Raw genomic sequence first — 19,092 nt, 5'->3', positions numbered from 1 at the left:
AACCAACAGAGGAAAAGAATGTTTGTCAAATTTATTTGGGCAAAGCCCTATAGACTGCAAAATTTTGGCAAAATTTTCTATAGACATAAAATTGTGACAAAAATTTCTATAAGAATAAAATTTTAACAAAATTTTCAATTTTGAAAAAAATTCCCCCCGGTCCCCAAAGATTACTTCTTGAGCCTCCTGGAGGAGCAAACTCCATCCAATCCGATTGATTTATAATTTGTTTTCAACGGACGTTATAGTGGCTAACATTTTGAGCACCACTGTATAACACCTACCTTATTGGCCACGAATAGGTCAATAACATTTGAAACTGTTTTTATGTGTTACACAAAAGATACTAAAACAAATTAAACTTCACAATCAAATATCTTCATTATAAGATTTCACAAGAGTATTTTTGCCATAACTTCCACCATCGTGCAGTTGCGAATCTCAGCCATTTCTTTGTAAGACCGGAACAGTATTGAATAGTAGTAATTTATTCAAAATTCATATTCAAATGAATTGGCTACCTTAGATCATATATCCATCTATCTCAATACGGGACTGCCCCTTACTCTTATCAGCAGAATGCTGATCAAATGTAATCATGAGCGAAATGAAATTAAATTTGTGAAGTGATATTCGTTCCACTGGGGGGGAAGAAAATCTATAAATATTGGCCATTTCCAAAAACTTTCTTTAGTGTTTGGTAAATTTTTGGCATAAAATGAAACTTACAATCTGCGGATTAGGTATTTACCACCATTTTTTTTTCAAATTATTTGCTATTCAAATTATTTTGGTCGTGTCGCCCAAAAAGTGTTAATGAATATGAAAGAAAAAGTGAAATTAAAGATATCGAAGTATCGGCAATAAAAGTTATTATGCAATCCGTAATTAATTGTTGCACAGTGATGTTCGGGAAATTGATTTGATGTGACTTCTAGTCTAGAAATTTAATATGTGATATATAGTTATAATCATATGACAGTTCTAGTATAGGAATGTGGAAGAAGCCCAAAGATTCCCTACCATGAATTTGAATTTGTTATGATGCTGCATTTAACATATTCACTCATCACTGAAATCAAAATTAATGGCCAAATGAACGTACACCCTTTTGGTACGACCAAACAAAATTGGGGTGATTAACAACACCTCTGGACGACATGAGGTACTACGTGGCCATTAAGAAGATGTGTCTTATCAGTATCAAATGTTTGGGCTAAAGCTGATTGTGATCATAATTTTGCGGGAATTTTTTTAAACTTAAAATTCGGCTAATCGTTTTGATATTTTTGAAAATTGACTCAAATTAATTTTTGATATTGGCCAAAATCGATTTTTAACGAAAAAATCGAGTTTGGAATATGATGAAAATATTTCTATGGTAACGTAAAGAAAAATCGAAAAGTCAACTATTCCAAATTTTAAAAAAGTCAAAAGGCTTTTTTTATACCCTCCACCATAGGATGGGGGGTATATTAACTTTGTCATTCCGTTTGTAACACATCGAAATATTGTTCTAAGACCCCATAAAGTATATATTCTGGGTAGTGGTGAAATTCTGAGTCGATCTAAGCATGTCCGTCCGTCCGTCCGTCTGTCCGTCCGTCAGTTGAAATCACGCTAACTTCCGAACGAAACAAGCTATCGACTTGAAACAAGTAGTTGTTATTGCCATATCGTATAGCCCCATATAAACCGACGCTCAGATTTGGCTTGCGGAACCTCTTGGAGGAGCAACATTCATTCGATCCGCATGAAATTTGGTACATGGTGTTTGTGTATGGTCTCTCACAACCATGCAAAAATTGGTCCATAATTAGTTATAGCCCCCATATAAACCGAACCCTAGATTTGGCTTGCGGAGCCTCTAAGAGAAGCAAATTTTATCCGATTTGGCTGAAATTTGGTACATAGTGCTAGTATATGGTATTTAACAAACATGCAAAAATTAGTCCACATCGGTCCATAATTATATATAGCCCCCATATAAACCGATCCCCAGATTTGGCTTGCGGAGCCTCTAAGAGAAGCAAATTTTATTTGATCCGGATTAAATTTGGTACATGGTGCAAGTATATGTTCTCTAACAACTGTGCAAAAATTGGTCCACATCGGTCCTTAATTATATATAGCCCCCATACAAACCGATCCCCCGATTTGGCTTGCGGTGCCTCTAAGAGAAGCAAATTTCATCCGATCCGGCTGAAATTTGGTACATGATATAAGTATATGGTCTCTAACAACCATGCACAAATTGAACCATATCGGTCCATAATTATATATAGCACCCATATAAACCGATCCCCAGATTTGTCCTCCGGAGCCTTTTGGAGGAGCAAAATTCATCCAATCCGGTTGAAATTTGGTACGTGGTGTTATTATATGGTCTCTAGCAATCATGGTCCATATCGGTCTATAATTATATATAGCCCCCATATAAACCGTTCTCCAGATTTGATCTCCGGAGCCTCTTGGAGAAGCAAAATTTATCCGATCCGGTTGAAATTTGGAATGTGGTGTTATTGTAAATTGTAAATTATGTTATTATAGATTGGTCCATATCGGTCTATAGTTATATATAGCCGATCCCCAATCACACAAAAATTGGTCCATATCGGTTCATAATCATGGTTGCCACTCGAGCCAAAAATAATCTACCAAAATTTTATTTCTATAGAAATTTTTGTCAAAATTGTATTTCTATAAAAAATTTTGTCAAAATTTTATTTCTATAAAAAATTTTTTCAAAATTTTATTTGTATAAAAAATTTTGTCAAAATTTTATTTCAATAGAAAATTTTGTCAAAATTTTATTTCTATAGAAAATTTTGTCAAAATTTTATTTCTATAAAAAATTTTGTCAAAATTTTATTTCTATAAAAAATTTTGTCAAAATTTTATTTCTATAAAAAATTTTGTCAAAATTTTATTTGTATAAAAAATTTTGTCAAAATTTTATTTCTATAGAAAATTTTGTCAAAATTTTATTTCTATAGAAAATGTTGTCCAAATTTTACTTCTATAGAAAATTTTCTCAAAATTTTATTTCTATAAAAAATTTTGTGAAACTTAATTATATACGTATTTAATCGGCCTTTTTTAGTTTAATATATACCACGTATGGGCTACTTTGCCATTTAGAAGGCGGTGTTAGGAAGTTTTAAGATACCTTGCCATCGGCAAGTGTTACCGCAACCCAAGTAATTCGATTGTGGATGACAGTCTTCAGTAGAAGTTTTTACGCAATCCATGGTGGAGGGTACATAAGCATCGGCCTGGCCGAACTGACGGCCGTATATACTTGTTCAATTTTTAATTTGTCCAAATTTTGAAAAAATCGAAAGGTGTCAAAGCCGACTTTTACAAATTAAAAAAAAAAAAAAAGTTATTCAAAAACTCAAAATTTTTATATTTTTGCAATTTTTTTTTTAAATCTTGCAAAAGTCAAAACTTGACTTTTTCAAATTTCCGAACAATGGAAAACGCCACAAAGTAAATTTTAATAAAGTACAAAATTCGACTTCCAAATATTAAAACAAACAAGTAAGTAAAGTCTAAAGTCGGGCGGGGCCGACTATATTATACCCTTCACCCCTATGTAGGCCAAAATTTGTGTTACCATCTCAACTACTTCACATTTGCTGGAAGCTATATAAAGGAGACAAGTTTTTTACTTCTACAAAATCTCTAGAATTAAAATTTAAATCGGCTAACGCTATCCAGTTAATTGGAGGAAACTTCCATTGAAAATGGGTCTAAATTGTGTAACAGTCTACCATATTTCCCCAACTCCGGTGTACGTATATATGGGAGCTATATACAATCTGAACCGATTTTGACTAAATTTGACATGTATAGTTAGAATAATAATTCTGCTATCTATGCGAAATTTCACGTAAATGGGAGTATAACTTTAGCCCCCCTGGTCGGATGGAAGATATATATGGGAGCCATATCTAAATCTGAACCGATTTCAACCAAATTTGGCACAATTACCGATACTACTAACGTACTCCTTGTGCGAAATTTGAAGCAAATCACGGCAAAACCCTGGATTTTGAGGCCATATAAGTTCAAATCGGACGAAAGATATATATGGGAGCTATATCTAAATCTGAATCGATTTTGACCATATTTGGCACATACAATAGTATCGTTAAAATTAGAAGTAAGTCAGGGCAAAACTCGGACTTTTGAGACCATATAAGTCCAAATCGGGCGAAAGATATATATGTGAGCTATATCTAAATCTGAACCGATTTTAACAAAATTTGACACACTTAACGATACTATTAAATGTACCACTTGTACAAAATTTGAAGCAAATCACGGCAAAACTCTGGCTTTTGTGGCCATATAAGTTCAAATCGGACGAAAGATATATATGGGAGCTATATCTAAATCTGAACCAATTTGGCTGATATTTTGCAAGTTTTTCGAGACTCATAAAATATTCGGATCTACGGAATTTGAGGAAGATCGGTTGATATACACGCCAATTATGACCATATCGGTGAAAAATATATATGACAGCTATATCTAAATCTGAACCGATTTTTTCCAAAATCAATAGGGATCGTCTTAGAGCCGAAACAGGACCCTATACCAAATTTTAGGATAATCGGACTAAAACTGCGAGCTGTACTTTGCACACAAAAATACATCAACAGACAGACAGACGGACAGAAAGACGGACAGACAGACAGACGGACATCGCTAAATCGACTCTGAATTTAATTCTAAGCCGATCCGTATACTAAAAGGTTGGTCCATGATTACTCCTTCTTGGCGTTACATACAAATGCACAAACTTATTATACCCTGTACCACAGTAGTGGTGAAGGGTATAAAAATCGTGTAAAAATCGACTTTTCCAAATTTCGAAAAAGTTTTTCAAGTTTGAAGAGCCAAAACGTCGACTTTTCCAAATATTGAATAAGCCGAAATATACATTTTGGTTCCGTTTACAATCCCTAGATGTGATGGAGTTTTCTTTTCAGACTAGGTAAATTATTTTGCAATACAATTATATGATCGGCCTATTCACATTTACTTACCCCAAACTTTACTACAAATGTCTTTAAAACAACCACCTAGCACATCAATATTTTTCAATCGGGTCCTTACGTCAATGAAATTTATATTGAATTAAAAGAAAAATATTCTAACCTATCGAGCTCGCTCTCTTTATTATTGAATACATTTTTTGAGTATCCTAACTTAACTGTAAATCTGGTATTTTTCGTCCTTATAGCATTGGTATCCTTCTGTGCATGGTCCTTGGCTATGCCTACTGATCTGGAGAACAAAAACCATGATCAGTCCATGGAAAACATAACCACAAAATCAGAGGGACAAATGGAAAACATCAAAGATAATGATATGCAGACTAAAGGAGTAGAAAATAAAGATACAATTCTAGAAATGTCTGAAGTTACATCTGAAAGTGCTCCAAAAGCTGTTGACATGAAAGACGATATAACAGCAAGCAATCAAAATGATGCTGCCACACTTCCCATTATCCCCCCTATTGAAACGGCAGTAACAACGGAAGAAGCATCCACCGAGAAACCCAGTGATCCATGGCACGATTTTGATGATAAATTTTCGTTACTTGAACATCGTTACCCAGATTTGACTAAGGAAGAATTTCAAGAAATCCACAAAGAAGATTCAATTCCATGGAATTTTCTAAAAGGCTTAGCCATAACTCAGGATAAGGTAAATTGTTTTGTTGCCCATATATACATATACCTCTCGACCTTTCCACTTTTTGAATTTTAGAAAAGCCGAATTCCCGACTTTTTTAAAATTTGGAAAATTTGACTTTTCGGGTCTTTAGACTTTTTTCGAATTCGAATTTTTTGAAAAAGGAAAAAAATCGACTTTCCGAATTTTTTTAAAATGTGCAGAATTTGGTTTTTCGAGTTTTTGACCTTTCGACTTTTTTAAAATTTGGGAAAAATTACTTTTCGATCTTTCGTTTGTTTTAATGTGGACAAAATTTACTTTTCGACTAATGAATAATAATAATAATAATGAATAATAATGAATGACTAATGAATAATAATAATGGTAATAATTTCCGTTAAAGGTCTTTTCTTTCTCAATAAAAAACCAAGTCAAATTTAAGAATATTTCAAATCGTATTTTTTTTGAAAATCAAATCGACTTTGCTAGCAAAACTTTAACTGAGTAAGCAAAACTTTAGCTGGCTGGCTTCCCGAATTTTTCTAAATTTGCAAAATTTGACTTTTGTACTTTTCGACTTTTTTATTAGATTTGGGAAAAGTCGACTTTTAAATAAAAGTCTACTCAAACTAATTTAAATTTTATAGTCTTGAGGTCAACTTATGATTTTTTGAAAATCGAGTGTAATCGACTTTTGTGAGCAAAATTTTAACTAACTTTGGAATATTTGATTTTGTACCTTTCTATTTTTTAAAATTTGGCAAAAGTCTACTATTTAACTCTTCGACCTTTTTAAAATTTAGAAAATTTTAATTTTCGAGTTTTCTACCTTTCGATTTTTTTTTTAAATTAGCAAAAATTGACTTTTCGACTAATCGATTTTCTCAACAAAAATTTAATTTTGAAAGATTATACAAAGTTTTTAATTTTTCAAATCGACTTTTGATTTTTTTTTTGAAAATCGAGTCTAATGGACTTTTGATAGGATACACAAATTTAGTTGATTTTCCGACTTTTTCAAAATTTGGAAAATATAATTTGGAAAACTGTCGATTTTTTTAACTTTCCGACCTTTTTAAAATTTGCAAATTTGTGACAAATTTGAATTTTATAATCTTTGACATGGAATTTTGAAATCTCTAACTGACTATCTGACTTTTTCTTAATTTGAAAAGCTGACGTTTGGATTTTCCGACCTTTAAAAAATTTTAAAAATTAATCTTTTTGAGTTTTACAACTTTCGACTTAAATAAATGGGAATAATTTACTTTTCAACATTTTTTTTTAAATTTTGGAAAAATTAATTAATTAAATTTTCAAAAAAATTGAATTTTATAATCTGCCAAATCGTCTTTTTTTGAAAATCAAATCAACTTTTGACAGTGAGCAAAAAAAAATCATCTTTTCGAGTTTTCCAACTTTCGACATTAAAAAACAAAATGGGAATAATTTACATTTCAACCTTTTTTAAATTTTGGAAGAATTAATTTTTCAAAAAAGTTGAATTTTATAATCTGCCAAATCGGCTTTTTTTTTGAAAATCTAGGGAATAATTTACTTTTCAGCCTTTTTTAAATTTTGGAAAAATTAATTAATTAATTTTTCAAAGAAGTTAAATTTTATAATCTGCCAAATCGTCTTTTTTGAAAATCAAATCAACTTTTGACAGTGAGCAAAAAAAAATTAATCTTTTCGAGTTTTCCAACTTTCGACTTTAAAAAACAAAATGGGAATAATTTACATTTCAACCTTTTTTAAATTTTGGAAGAATTAATTTTTCAAAAAAGTTGAATTTTATAATCTGCCAAATCGCCTTTTTTTGAAAATCTAATCAAATTTTGATAGTGAGCATACCAACTAATCGAACTTTAACTAACTTTCTGACTTTTTCTCGAATATCGAATTTTTGACTATTAAAATTTGGGAGTTTTCGATTTTTTATACCCTTCACCACTACTGTGGTACAGGGTATAATAAGTTTGTGCATTTGTATGTAACGCCAAGAAGGAAAAGTCTGAGACCCATCGTTTAGTATACCGATCGTCTTAGAATTAAATTCTGAGTCGATTTAGCGATGTCCGTCTGTCTGTCCGTCTGTCTGTTGATGTATTTTTGTGTGCAAAATACAGCTCGCAGTTTTAGTCCGATTGTCCTAAAATTTGGTATAGGGTCCTGTTTCGGCTCAAAGACGATCCCAATTGATTTTGGAAAAAATCGGTTCAGATTTAGATATAGCTGCCATATATATTTTTCACCGATCTGGTCATAATTGGCGTGTATATCAACCGATCTTCCTCAAATTCCGCACATCCGAATATTTTATGAGTCTCGAAAAACTTGCAAAATATCAGCCAACTCGGTTCAGATTTAGATATAGCTCCCATATATAGCTTTCGCCCGATTTACACTCATTTGCCCACAGAGGCCAAGTTTTTGCTCCGATTTAGTTGAAATTTTGCACAGGGAGTAGAATTAGCATTATAGCTATGCGTGTTAAATTTGGTTGAAATCGGTTCAGATTTAGATATATCTCCCATATATAGCTTTCGCCCGATTTACACTCATATGACCACAGAGGCCAATTTTTAACTCCGATTTAGTTGAAATTTTGCACAGGGAGTAGAATTAGCATTGTAGCTATACGTGCCAAATTTGGTTGAAATCGGTTCAGATTTAGATATATCTCCCATATATAGCTTTCGCCCGATTTACACTCATATGACCACAGAGGCCAATTTTTAACTCCGATTTAGTTGAAATTTTGCACAGGGAGTAGAATTAGCATTGTAGCTATGCGTACTAAATTTGGTTGACATCGGTTCAGATTTAGATATAGCTTAGATGGGCCATATCGGTCCACTTTTACGTATAGCCCCCATATAAGGGGACCCTCGGATTTGGCTTGTGGAGCCTCTAACAGAAGCATATTTCATCCGATCAGGCTGAAATTTGATAAATGGTATTGGTATATGGTCTCTAATAACCATGCAAAAATTGGTCCACATCGGTCCATAATTATATATAGCCCCCATATAAACCGATCTCCAGATTTGGCTTGCGGAGCCTAAAAGAGAAGCAAATTTCATCCGATCCGGCTGAAATTTGGTACATGGTGTTGGAATAAGGTTTCTAACAACCATGCAAAAATTGGTCCACATCGGTCCATAATTATATATAGCCCCCATATAAACCGATCCCCCGATTTGGTTTGCGGAGCCTCTAAGAGAACCAAATTTCACCCGATCCGGCTGAAATTTGGTACATGGTGTTAGTATATGGTCTTTAACAACCATGCAAAAATTGGTTCATATCGGTCCATAATTACATATAGCCCCCATATAAACCGATCCCCCGATTTGGCTTGCGGAGCCTCTTAGAAGAGCAAAAGTCATCCGATCCGATTGAAATTTGGTACATGATGTTGGTATGTGGTCTCTAACAATCAGGCAAAAATTGGTCCACATCGGTTCATAATTATATATAGCCCCTATATAAACCGATCCCCAGATTTGGGTTGCGGAGCCTCAAAGAGAAGCAAATTTCATCCGATCCGCCTGAAATTTGGTACATGATATTGGTATATGGTCTCTAACAACCATGCAAAAATTGGTCCACATCGGTTCATAATTATATATAGCCCCTATATAAACCGTTCCCCAGATTTGGCTTGCGAAGTCTCCAAGAGAAGCAAATTTCATCCAATCCGGTTGTAATTGGAACATGGTGTTAGTATATGATCTTTAACAACCGTGCCAGAATTGGTCCATATCGGTCCATATATATATATGTAGCCCCCATATAAAACATTCTCCAGATTTGACCTCCGGAGCCTCTTGGAGGAGCAAAATTCATCCGATCCGGTTCAAATTAGGCACGTGGTGTTAGTATATGGTCGCTAACAACCATACCAAAAGTGGTCCAATCACACAAAAATTGGTCCATATCGGTTCATAATTATGGTTGCCACTAGAGCCAAAAATAATCTACCAAAATTTTATTTCTATAGAAAATTTTGTCAAAATTTTATTTCTATAGAAAATTTTGTCAAAATCTTATTTCTAGAGAAAATTTTGTTAAAATTTTATTCGGTTCATAATAAAATTTTCATCATTGTCAAAATTTTATTTCTATAGAAAATTTTGTCAAAATTTTATTTCTATAGCAAATTTTGTTCAAATTTTATTCGGTTCATAATCATGGTTGCCACTCGAGCCAAAAATAATCTACCAAGATTTTATTTCTATAGAAAATTTTGTCAAAAGTTTATTTCTATAGAAAATTTTGTTAAAATTTTATTTCTGTAGAAATTTTTGTCAAAATTTTCTTTCTATAGAAAATTTTGTCAAAATGTTTATTTCTATAGAAAATTTTGTGAATATTTTATTTCTATCTTTTTTTATTTCTTTGTCAAACTGAATTATATACGTATTGGATCGATCTTTTTTGATTTAATATATACCACATATGGACTTACATACAATTTAGAATATGGTGTTAGGAGGTTTTAAGATACCTTGCCAACGGCAAGCGTTACCGCAACTTAAGTAATTCGATTGTGGATGGCAGTGTTTAGATGAAGTTTCTACGCAATCCATGATGGAGGGTACATAAGCTTCGGCCTGGCCGAACTTACGGCCGTATATACTTGTTTTTTAATAACATTGTGTTCCACCCTAGTGCATTAGCCGACTTAAATTTTGAGTCTATAGATTTTGTAGAAGTCTACCAAATTCTATCCAGATCGAGTGATATTTAAATGTATGTATGTGGGACAAATACACATTTGACGGATGTGATATGGTATCGAAAATTTAGATCTATAAAGTGGTGCAGGGTATAATATAGTCGGCCCCGCCCGACTTTAGACTTTCCTTACTTGTTTTTTTTTTTTTTAATTTTGTAAAGTTTAATTTTATAATCTTTACAAAGGACTCCTGTTTTGTGTTTTTAATCGACTTGTTAAATCGCCTTTTGATTTACGTTAACTTTAACTGACTTTATGTAAATTTGGAAAACTTGACTTTTGGAACTTTTGATTATTTTTAATTTTCAAGATTTCGACTTTTATATTAAAATTTTGGGACAAATTTTCTTTTGGAACTGTTGTCCTTTCGACTCTTTTTTTAAATTTTTTAGATATATAATCTTTGAAATCGACTATTGACTTTTGATCAATGTCTACTAATCGCGTTTTAAATGAAATATCGAAAAGTCGAATTTGAATTGAAAGAGGAATGTGTCGTAGGTTGTTTGTATACTGACAATATATCACTTGAAGTCGCGACTTTTGACTTTTTGGACTATTAAATAATCGTAAAAATCAATTTCAAAAAATTCAATCATATAAACGGACGCTCAGATTTGGCTTGTGGAGCCTCTTGGAGGAGCAAAATTCATCCAATCCGGCTGAAATTTGGTACATGGTGTTGGTATATGGTATCTGACTACCATCCAAAAATTGGTTCACATCGGTCCATAATTATATATAGCCCCCATATAAACCGATCCCCAGATTTGCCTTGCGGAGCCTCAAAGAGAAGCAAATTTCATCCGATCCAGTTGAAATTTGGTACATGGCATTTGTATATAGTCTCTCACTACCATGCAAAAAATGGTCCAAATCGGTACATAATTATATATAGCCCCCATATAAACCGATCCCCAGATTTGGCTTGCGGAGCCTCTAAGAGAAGCAAATCTTATCCGATCCGGCTGAAATTTAGAACATAGTGCTTATGGTCTTTAACACCTATGCAAAAATTGGTCCACATCGGTCCATAATTATATATAGCCCCCATATAAACCGATCCCCAGATTTGACCTCCGGAGCCTCTTGCAGGAACAAAATTCATCCGATGCGGTTGAAAATTGGTACATGGCGTTTGTATATGGTCTCTCACTACCATGCCAAAATTGGTCCAAATCGGTCCATAATTATATATATCCCCCATATAAACCGATCCCCAGATATGGCTTGCCGAGCCTCTAAGAGAAGCAAATTTTATCCCATCCAGTTGAAATTTGGTACGTGGTGTAAGTATATGGTCCCTAACAAGCATGCAAGAATTGGTCCATATCGGTCCATAATTATATATAGCCCCCATATAAACCGATCCCCAGATTTGTCCTGCGGAGCCTTTTGGAGGAGCAAAATTCATCCGATCCGGTTGAAATTTGGTACATGGCGTTTGTACATGGTCTCTCACTACCATGCCAAAATTGGTCCAAATCGGTCCATAATTATATACAGCACCCATATAAACCATTCCCCAGATTTGATCTCCGGAGCCTCTTGGAGAAGCAAAATTCATTCGATCCGGTTGAAATTTGGAACGTGCTGTTAGTATATGGCTGCTAATAACCATGCCAAAATTGGTCCATATCGGTCTATAGTTATATATAGCCGATCCCCAATCACACAAAAATTGGTCCATATCGGTTTGTCAAAATTTTATTTCTATAGAAAATTTTGTGAAAATTTTATTTCTATAGAAAATTTTGTCAAAATTTTACTTCTATAGAAAATGTTGTCAAAATTTTATTTTGTCAAAATTTTATTTCTATAGAAACTTTTGTCAAAATTTTATTTCTATAAAAAATTTTGTCAAATTTAATTATATACGTATTTAGTCGGCCATTTTAAGTTTAATATATACCACGCAATTTAGAAGACGATATTAGGAAGTTTTACGATACCTTGCCATCGGCAAGTGTTACCGCAACCCAAGTAATTCGATTGTGGATGACAGTCTTCAGTAGAAGTTTCTACGCAATCCATGGTGGAGGGTACATAAGATTCGGCCTAGCCGAACTTACGGCCGTATATATTTGTTTTTAATTAAAAATGCAATTAAATCAATAATGCATGATATCTTAATTTAAAATTAATTATTATTCGACCCTCCACCATAGGATGGGGGGTATATTAACTTTGTAATTTCGTTTGTAACACATCGAAATATTGCTCGGTCGTGGTGAAATTCTGAGTCGATCTAAGCGTGTCCGGCCGTCCGTCCGTCTGTTGAAATCACGCAACGAAATAAGCTATCGACTTGAAACTTGGCACAAGTAGTTGTTATTGATGTAGGTTGGATGGTATTGCAAATGGGCCATATCGAACCACTTTTACGTATAGCCCCTATATAAACCGACCACCAGATTTGGGCTGCGGAGTCTCTTAAAGAAGCAAATTTCCTCCGATCCGGTTGAAATTTGGCACGCGGTGTTTCTATAGGTCTCTAAACATCATGCACAAATTTGTACAAATCGGTCCATAATTATATATAGCCCCCATTTAAACCGATCTCCAGATTTTAACTCCGGAGCCTCTTGGAGGAGCAAAATTCATCCGCTCCGGTTGAAATTTGATACGTGGTGTTAGTATAGGGTCTATAACAACCATGAAAAAATTGCTCCATATCGGACAAAAATTTGTCCATATTGCCAAAAACAATCTACCATAATTTTATTTCTATAACAAGTATATACGGCCGTAAGTTCGGCCAGGCCGAAGCTTATGTACCCTCCACCATGGATTGCGTAGAAACTTCTACTGAAGACAGTCATCCACAATCGAATTACTTGGGTTGCGGTAACACTTGCCGATGGCAAGGTATCTTAAAACTTCCTAACACCGTAATATATACCACATAGTCCATACGTGGTATATATTAAACTAAAAAAGGCCGATTAAATACGTATATAATTAAGTTTACAGTTTCTATAGAAATAAAATTTTGACAACATTTTCTATAGAAGTAAACTTTGGAAAAAAAAAATTCTATAGAAATAACATTTGGAAAAAAAATTTCTATAGAAATAAAATTTTGACAAAATTTTCTATAGAAATAAAATGTTGACAAAATTTTCTATAGAAATAAAATTTTGACAAATTTTTCTATAGAAATAACATTTTGACAATAAAAATAAAATTTTGGTAGATAATTTTTGGATCGAGTGGTAACCATGATTATGAACCGATATGGACCAATTTTTGTGTGATTGGGGATCGGCTATATATAACTATAGACCGATATGGACCAATTATGACATGGTTATAAGCGGCCTTATACTAACACCACGTTGCAAATTTCAACGGGACCGGATGAATTTTGCTCCTCCAAGAGGCTCCGGAGATCAAATCAGGGGAACGGTTTATATGGGAGGCTATATATAATTATGGACCGATATGGACCAATTCTTGCGTGTTTGTTAGAGACCACATTCTAACAGCATGTTCCAAATTTCAACCGGATCGGATGGATTAAGCTCCTCCAAGAGGCTCCGGAGGACAAATCTGGGGATCGATTTATATGGAGCTATATATAATTATGGACCGATATGGACCAATTCTGGCATGGTTGTTAGAGACCATATACTAACACCACGTACCAAATTTCAACTGGATCGGATGAATTTTGCTCCTCTAAGAGGCTTCGGAGGTCAAATCTGGGGATCGGCTTATATGGGGGCTATATATAATTATAGACCGATATGGACCACTTTTGGCATGGTTGTTAGAGACAATATACTAACACCACGTACCAAATTTCAATCGGATCGGATGACTTTTGCTCCTCTAAGAGCCTCCGGAGGTCAAATCTGGGGAACGGTTTATATGGGGGCTATATATAATTATGGGCCGATGTGGACCAATTTTTGCATGGTTGTTAGTGAACATATCCCAGCACCATGTACCAACTTTCAGCCGAATCGGATGAAATTTGGTTCTCTTAGAGACTCCGCAAGCCAAATTGGGGGATCGGTTTATATGGGGGCTATATGTAATTATGGACCGATATGGACAAATTTGTGCATGGTTGTTAGAAACCATATACTAACACCATGTACCAAATTTCAGCCGGATCGGATGAAATTTGGTTCTCTTAGAGGCTTCGTAAGCCAAATCGGGGGATCGGTTTATATGGGGGCTATATGTAATTATGGACCGATATGGACCAACTTTTGCATGGCTGTTAGAGACCATATACTAACACCATGTACCAAATTTCAGCCGGATCGGATGAAATTTGCTTCTCTTAGTGCAATCGCAAGCCGAATTTGGGGGTCCGTTTATATGGGGGCTATACGTAAAAGTGGACCGATACGGCTCATTTGCAATACCATCCAACCTACATCAATAACAACTACTTGTGCCAAGTTTCAAGTCGATAGCTTATTTCGTTCGGAAGTTAGCATGATTTCAACAGACGGACGGACGGACGGACATGCTCAGATCGACTCAGAATTTCACCACGACCCAGAATATATATACTTTATGGGGTCTTAGAGCAATATTTCGATGTGTTACAAACGGAATGACAAAGTTAATATACCCCCATCCTATGGTGGTATAAAAAATTTTATCAAAATTTTATTTCTATAAAAATTTTTTTCAAAATTTTATTTCTATAGAAAATTTGGTCAAAAATTTATTTCTATAGAAAATGTTGCCAAAATTTTATTTCTACAGAAAATTTTGTCAAATTGAATTATATACGTATTTAATCGGCCTTTTTTGTTTAATATATACCCCGTATGGACTAACTTACAATTTAGAAGACGCAACCCAAGTAATTCGATTATGGATGACTGCCTTAGTAGAAGTTTCTACGCAATCCATGGTGGAGGGTACATAAGATTCGGCCTGGCCGAACTTACGGCCGTATATACTTGTTTTAAATGACTTTTCTTTAACATTTCAATGATAAATTATAAATTGAATAACTTCTGATAATACCCTTTTGGCTTCCCCAAAAATTGACCATATTCCAATGTTTCCCAATTAATTATATTTTCAGGAAAAAGAAATAATACCTTTGGTAAAACCCCTGAGCTCAATAAGTGCTGAGGCCATACCGGAAACTCCAGTTTATATAACCATACCAATTGTCATCAATTCACATTCCATGTTGCCCATATCTTTGTCGATTGGAGGAGCAGAAGTACCCCTTAGTATGGGTCTAAAGGATAAAGATCATGTGTCACCAATGGATCAATTAAATAAACAATTAACCTATACCTCACCCCCACTAAGAACCACAAATCGTCATCGTAATAACATGAGAACTAAAATCTATGCGCGTAATAAACGGCATCAAGTTTTTGAATTCAAAAGAGAAATTTGAGAGAAAATTTGTCAACAAATAAAAAAATGTAAATAATTATTATTTATTATAAATTTATTTATTGTAATCTATTGCTAACTTATAATAAAAAAAAATTAAAAAACAAATTAATTTATTTAATTTAAAATTATCATTTTACAATATCTCATAGACGGCTTTCAGATAACGTTTGTCCTCCATAAAACGTCTTTCGTCCTCGTCATCTCCATCGTCGCCTTCCTCATTTTCTTCACTATCATCTTCCTCTTCGTTGTGACTATCTGAAGAGGCATTATGACCATCTAAGGATTCTTGTAATTCCTCCTCCTCATCTTCATTTTCTTCTTCCTCCTCATAATAATCATCATCATCATCATCATCGGAATAGGCTTGACGACCTTCTATTTGGGTTACATTTGCAGGTGTTTCAATATTACCAATCTCCGATCGATCTATACGATCCACAACTGCAGCCGAAACACAGCCATAATTCACACAGAGAAAAGCCAAAACTTTAATTTATAATTAAAAAAAAAATAATGATTAGTTAAGTTCGAGTTCATTGTAAATCGAAAAATTTCTCTCTTACTTAGACCTGCGGCTATCGCAACTGACAACTTCATGTTTACTTTTTTGACTATTTCAGAAATTCAGAAATTTCTTTTAATTTATAGCAGCAAGGGCAATTTTATGTCTTCCAATGAAGTTTTATATTCCAATATTTTCCAATTTCTATTGTGAAAGTGAATTGATTGAATTTTATTGCAAATTAAAGCAAACTGTTTTATCGTCATTTTGTAACAATTCAACATTATTCAATTCAACAACTGATAGCATACTTGTTCACACCAATGTCGATGAAAATTAAAGTTTGTTAGGTTATGTTTATAGCTATCAAATCGCCTACAGCAACAGGTGTAACAGCCTTGACGTTGCACTATGGGATAAAATGTCCAAAAGGGTTGAAACAATTTTTTTATGTTCTCCGCCAAAGGATGGGGCCATATCGGACCATTTTTAGGTATTGCCCCATACCTCCAGAAAAAGAAAATACGACTTACATGCACTGTTGCCATAGTCGGTAGAATTCTACAAAAATTGGAAGATTTTCTACAGTTTCGTAGATTGGAGAAACTCTTGATTCTTTAGATTTTGCGAAACATTTTCTATAGAAATAAAATGTTGACAAAATTTGTTATAGAAATAAAATGTTGTCAAAATTTTGTACAGAAATAAAATTTTGACAAAATTCTCTATATAAAATAAAATGTTGACAAAATTTTCTATATAAATAAAATTTTGACAAAATTTTCTATGGAAATAAAATTTTGACAAAATTTTCTATAGAAATAAAATTTCGACATAATTTTCTACAGAAATAAAATTTTGACAAATTGTTCTATAGAAAAAACAAGTATATACGACCGTAAGTTCGGCTAGGCCGAAGCTTATGTACCCTCCACCATGGATTGCGTAGAAACATCTACTGAAGACTGTCATCCACAATCGAATTACTTGGGTTGCGATAACACTTGCCGAGGGCAAGGTATCTCAAAACTTCCTAACACCGTAACATATGCCACATAGTCCATACGTGGTACATATTAAACTAAAAAAGGCCGATTAAATACGTATATAATTAAGTTTAAAGTTTCTATAGAAATAAAATTTTGACAACATTTTCTATAGAAATAAAATTTGGATAAAATTTTCTATAGAAATAAAATTCTGACAAAATTTTCTATAGAAATAAAATTTTGACAAAATTTTCTATAGAAATAAAATTTTGACAAAATTTTCTATAGAAATAAAATTTTGACAAAATGTTCTATAGAAATAAAATTTTGACAAAATTTTCTATAGAAATAAAATTTTTACAAAATTTTCTATAGAAATAAAATTTTGACAAAATTTTCTATAGAAATAAAATTTTTACAAAATTTTCTATAGAAATAACATTTTGACAATGTTTTCTATAAAAATAAAATTTTGGTATATTATTTTTCACTCGAGTGGCAACCATGATTATGAACCGATAAGGACCAATTTTTGTGTGATTGGGGATCGCCTATATATAACTATAGACCGATATGGACCAATTTTGACATGGTTATTAGCGGCCTTATACTAACACCACGTTGCAAATTTCAACCGGATCGGATGAATTTTTCTCCTCTAAGTGGCTCCGGAGATCAAATCTGGGGAACGGTTTATATGGGGCTATATATAATTATGGACCGATATGGACCAATTCTTGCGTGTTTGTTGGAGACCACATTCTAACACCACGTTCCAAATTTCAACCGAATCGGATGAATTTTGCTCCTCCAAGAGGCTCCGGAGGACAACTTTGGGGATCGGTTTATATGGGGGCTATATATAATGATGGACCGATATGGACCAATTCTTACATGATTGTTAGAGACCATATACTAACACCACGTACCCAATTTCAACCGGATCGGATGAATTTTGCTCCTCTAAGAGGCTCCGGAGGTCAAATCTGGGGATCGGCTTATATGGGGGCTATATATAATTATGGACCGATATGGACCAATTTTGGCATGGTCATTAGAGAACATATACCAACACCATGTACCAAATTTCAGCCGGATCGGATGAAATTTGCTTCTCTTAGAGGCTCCGCAAGCCAAATCGGGGGATCGGTTTATATGGGGGCTATATGTAATTATGGACCGATATGGACCAATTTTTGTATGGTTGTTAGAGACCATATACTAACACCATGTACCAAATTTCAGCCGGATCGGATGAAATTTGCTTCTCTTAGAGCAATCGCAAGCCAAATTTGGGGGTCCGTTTATATGGGGGCTATACGTAAAAGTGGACCGAAATGGCCCATTTTCAATACCATCCGACCTACATCAATAACAACTACTTGTGCCAAGTTTCAAGTCGATAGCTTGTTTCGTTCGGAAGTTAGCGTGATTTCAACAGACGGACGGACGGACGGTCATGCTCAGATCGACTCAGAATTTCACCACGACCCAGAATATATATACTTTATGGGGTCTTAGAGCAATATTTCCATGTGTTACAAACGGAATGACAAAGTTAATATACCCCCATCCTATGGTGGAGGGTATAACAAGTAAGGAAAGTCTAAAGTAGGACGGGGCCGACTATATTATACCCTGCGCCACTCTGTAGATCAACATTTTCGATACCATATCACATCCGTCAAATGTGTTGGGGGCTATATATAAAGGTTTGTCCCAAACACATACATTTAAATGTCACTCGATCTGGACAGAATTTGATAGACTTCTCCAGA

At 34.0% G+C, this 19,092-nt stretch overlaps 1 protein-coding gene across 2 annotated transcripts in view; it reads left to right on the top strand.

The window, feature by feature from the left end:
• The window catches only part of LOC142232652 (uncharacterized), an 89,075-nt gene extending 73,158 nt beyond the window's left edge, over positions 1–15,917 (top strand). For both annotated transcript variants that reach the window (XM_075303294.1, XM_075303295.1), the window contains 2 exons: positions 5,255–5,721; positions 15,492–15,917. In XM_075303294.1, coding sequence (XP_075159409.1) covers positions 5,287–5,721; positions 15,492–15,818 — 762 coding nt within the window. In that variant the 5' untranslated portion in view covers positions 5,255–5,286 and the 3' untranslated portion in view covers positions 15,819–15,917. The remainder of the gene's footprint in view (positions 1–5,254; positions 5,722–15,491) is intronic.
• The last annotated feature ends 3,175 nt before the right edge of the window (positions 15,918–19,092 follow it).

The sequence above is a fragment of the Haematobia irritans genome, chromosome 4 (assembly GCF_050003625.1).
Source record: "Haematobia irritans isolate KBUSLIRL chromosome 4, ASM5000362v1, whole genome shotgun sequence".
In the NCBI taxonomy this organism is placed as follows: domain Eukaryota; kingdom Metazoa; phylum Arthropoda; class Insecta; order Diptera; family Muscidae; genus Haematobia; species Haematobia irritans.
This window is presented reverse-complemented; position numbering and strand designations above follow the sequence as displayed.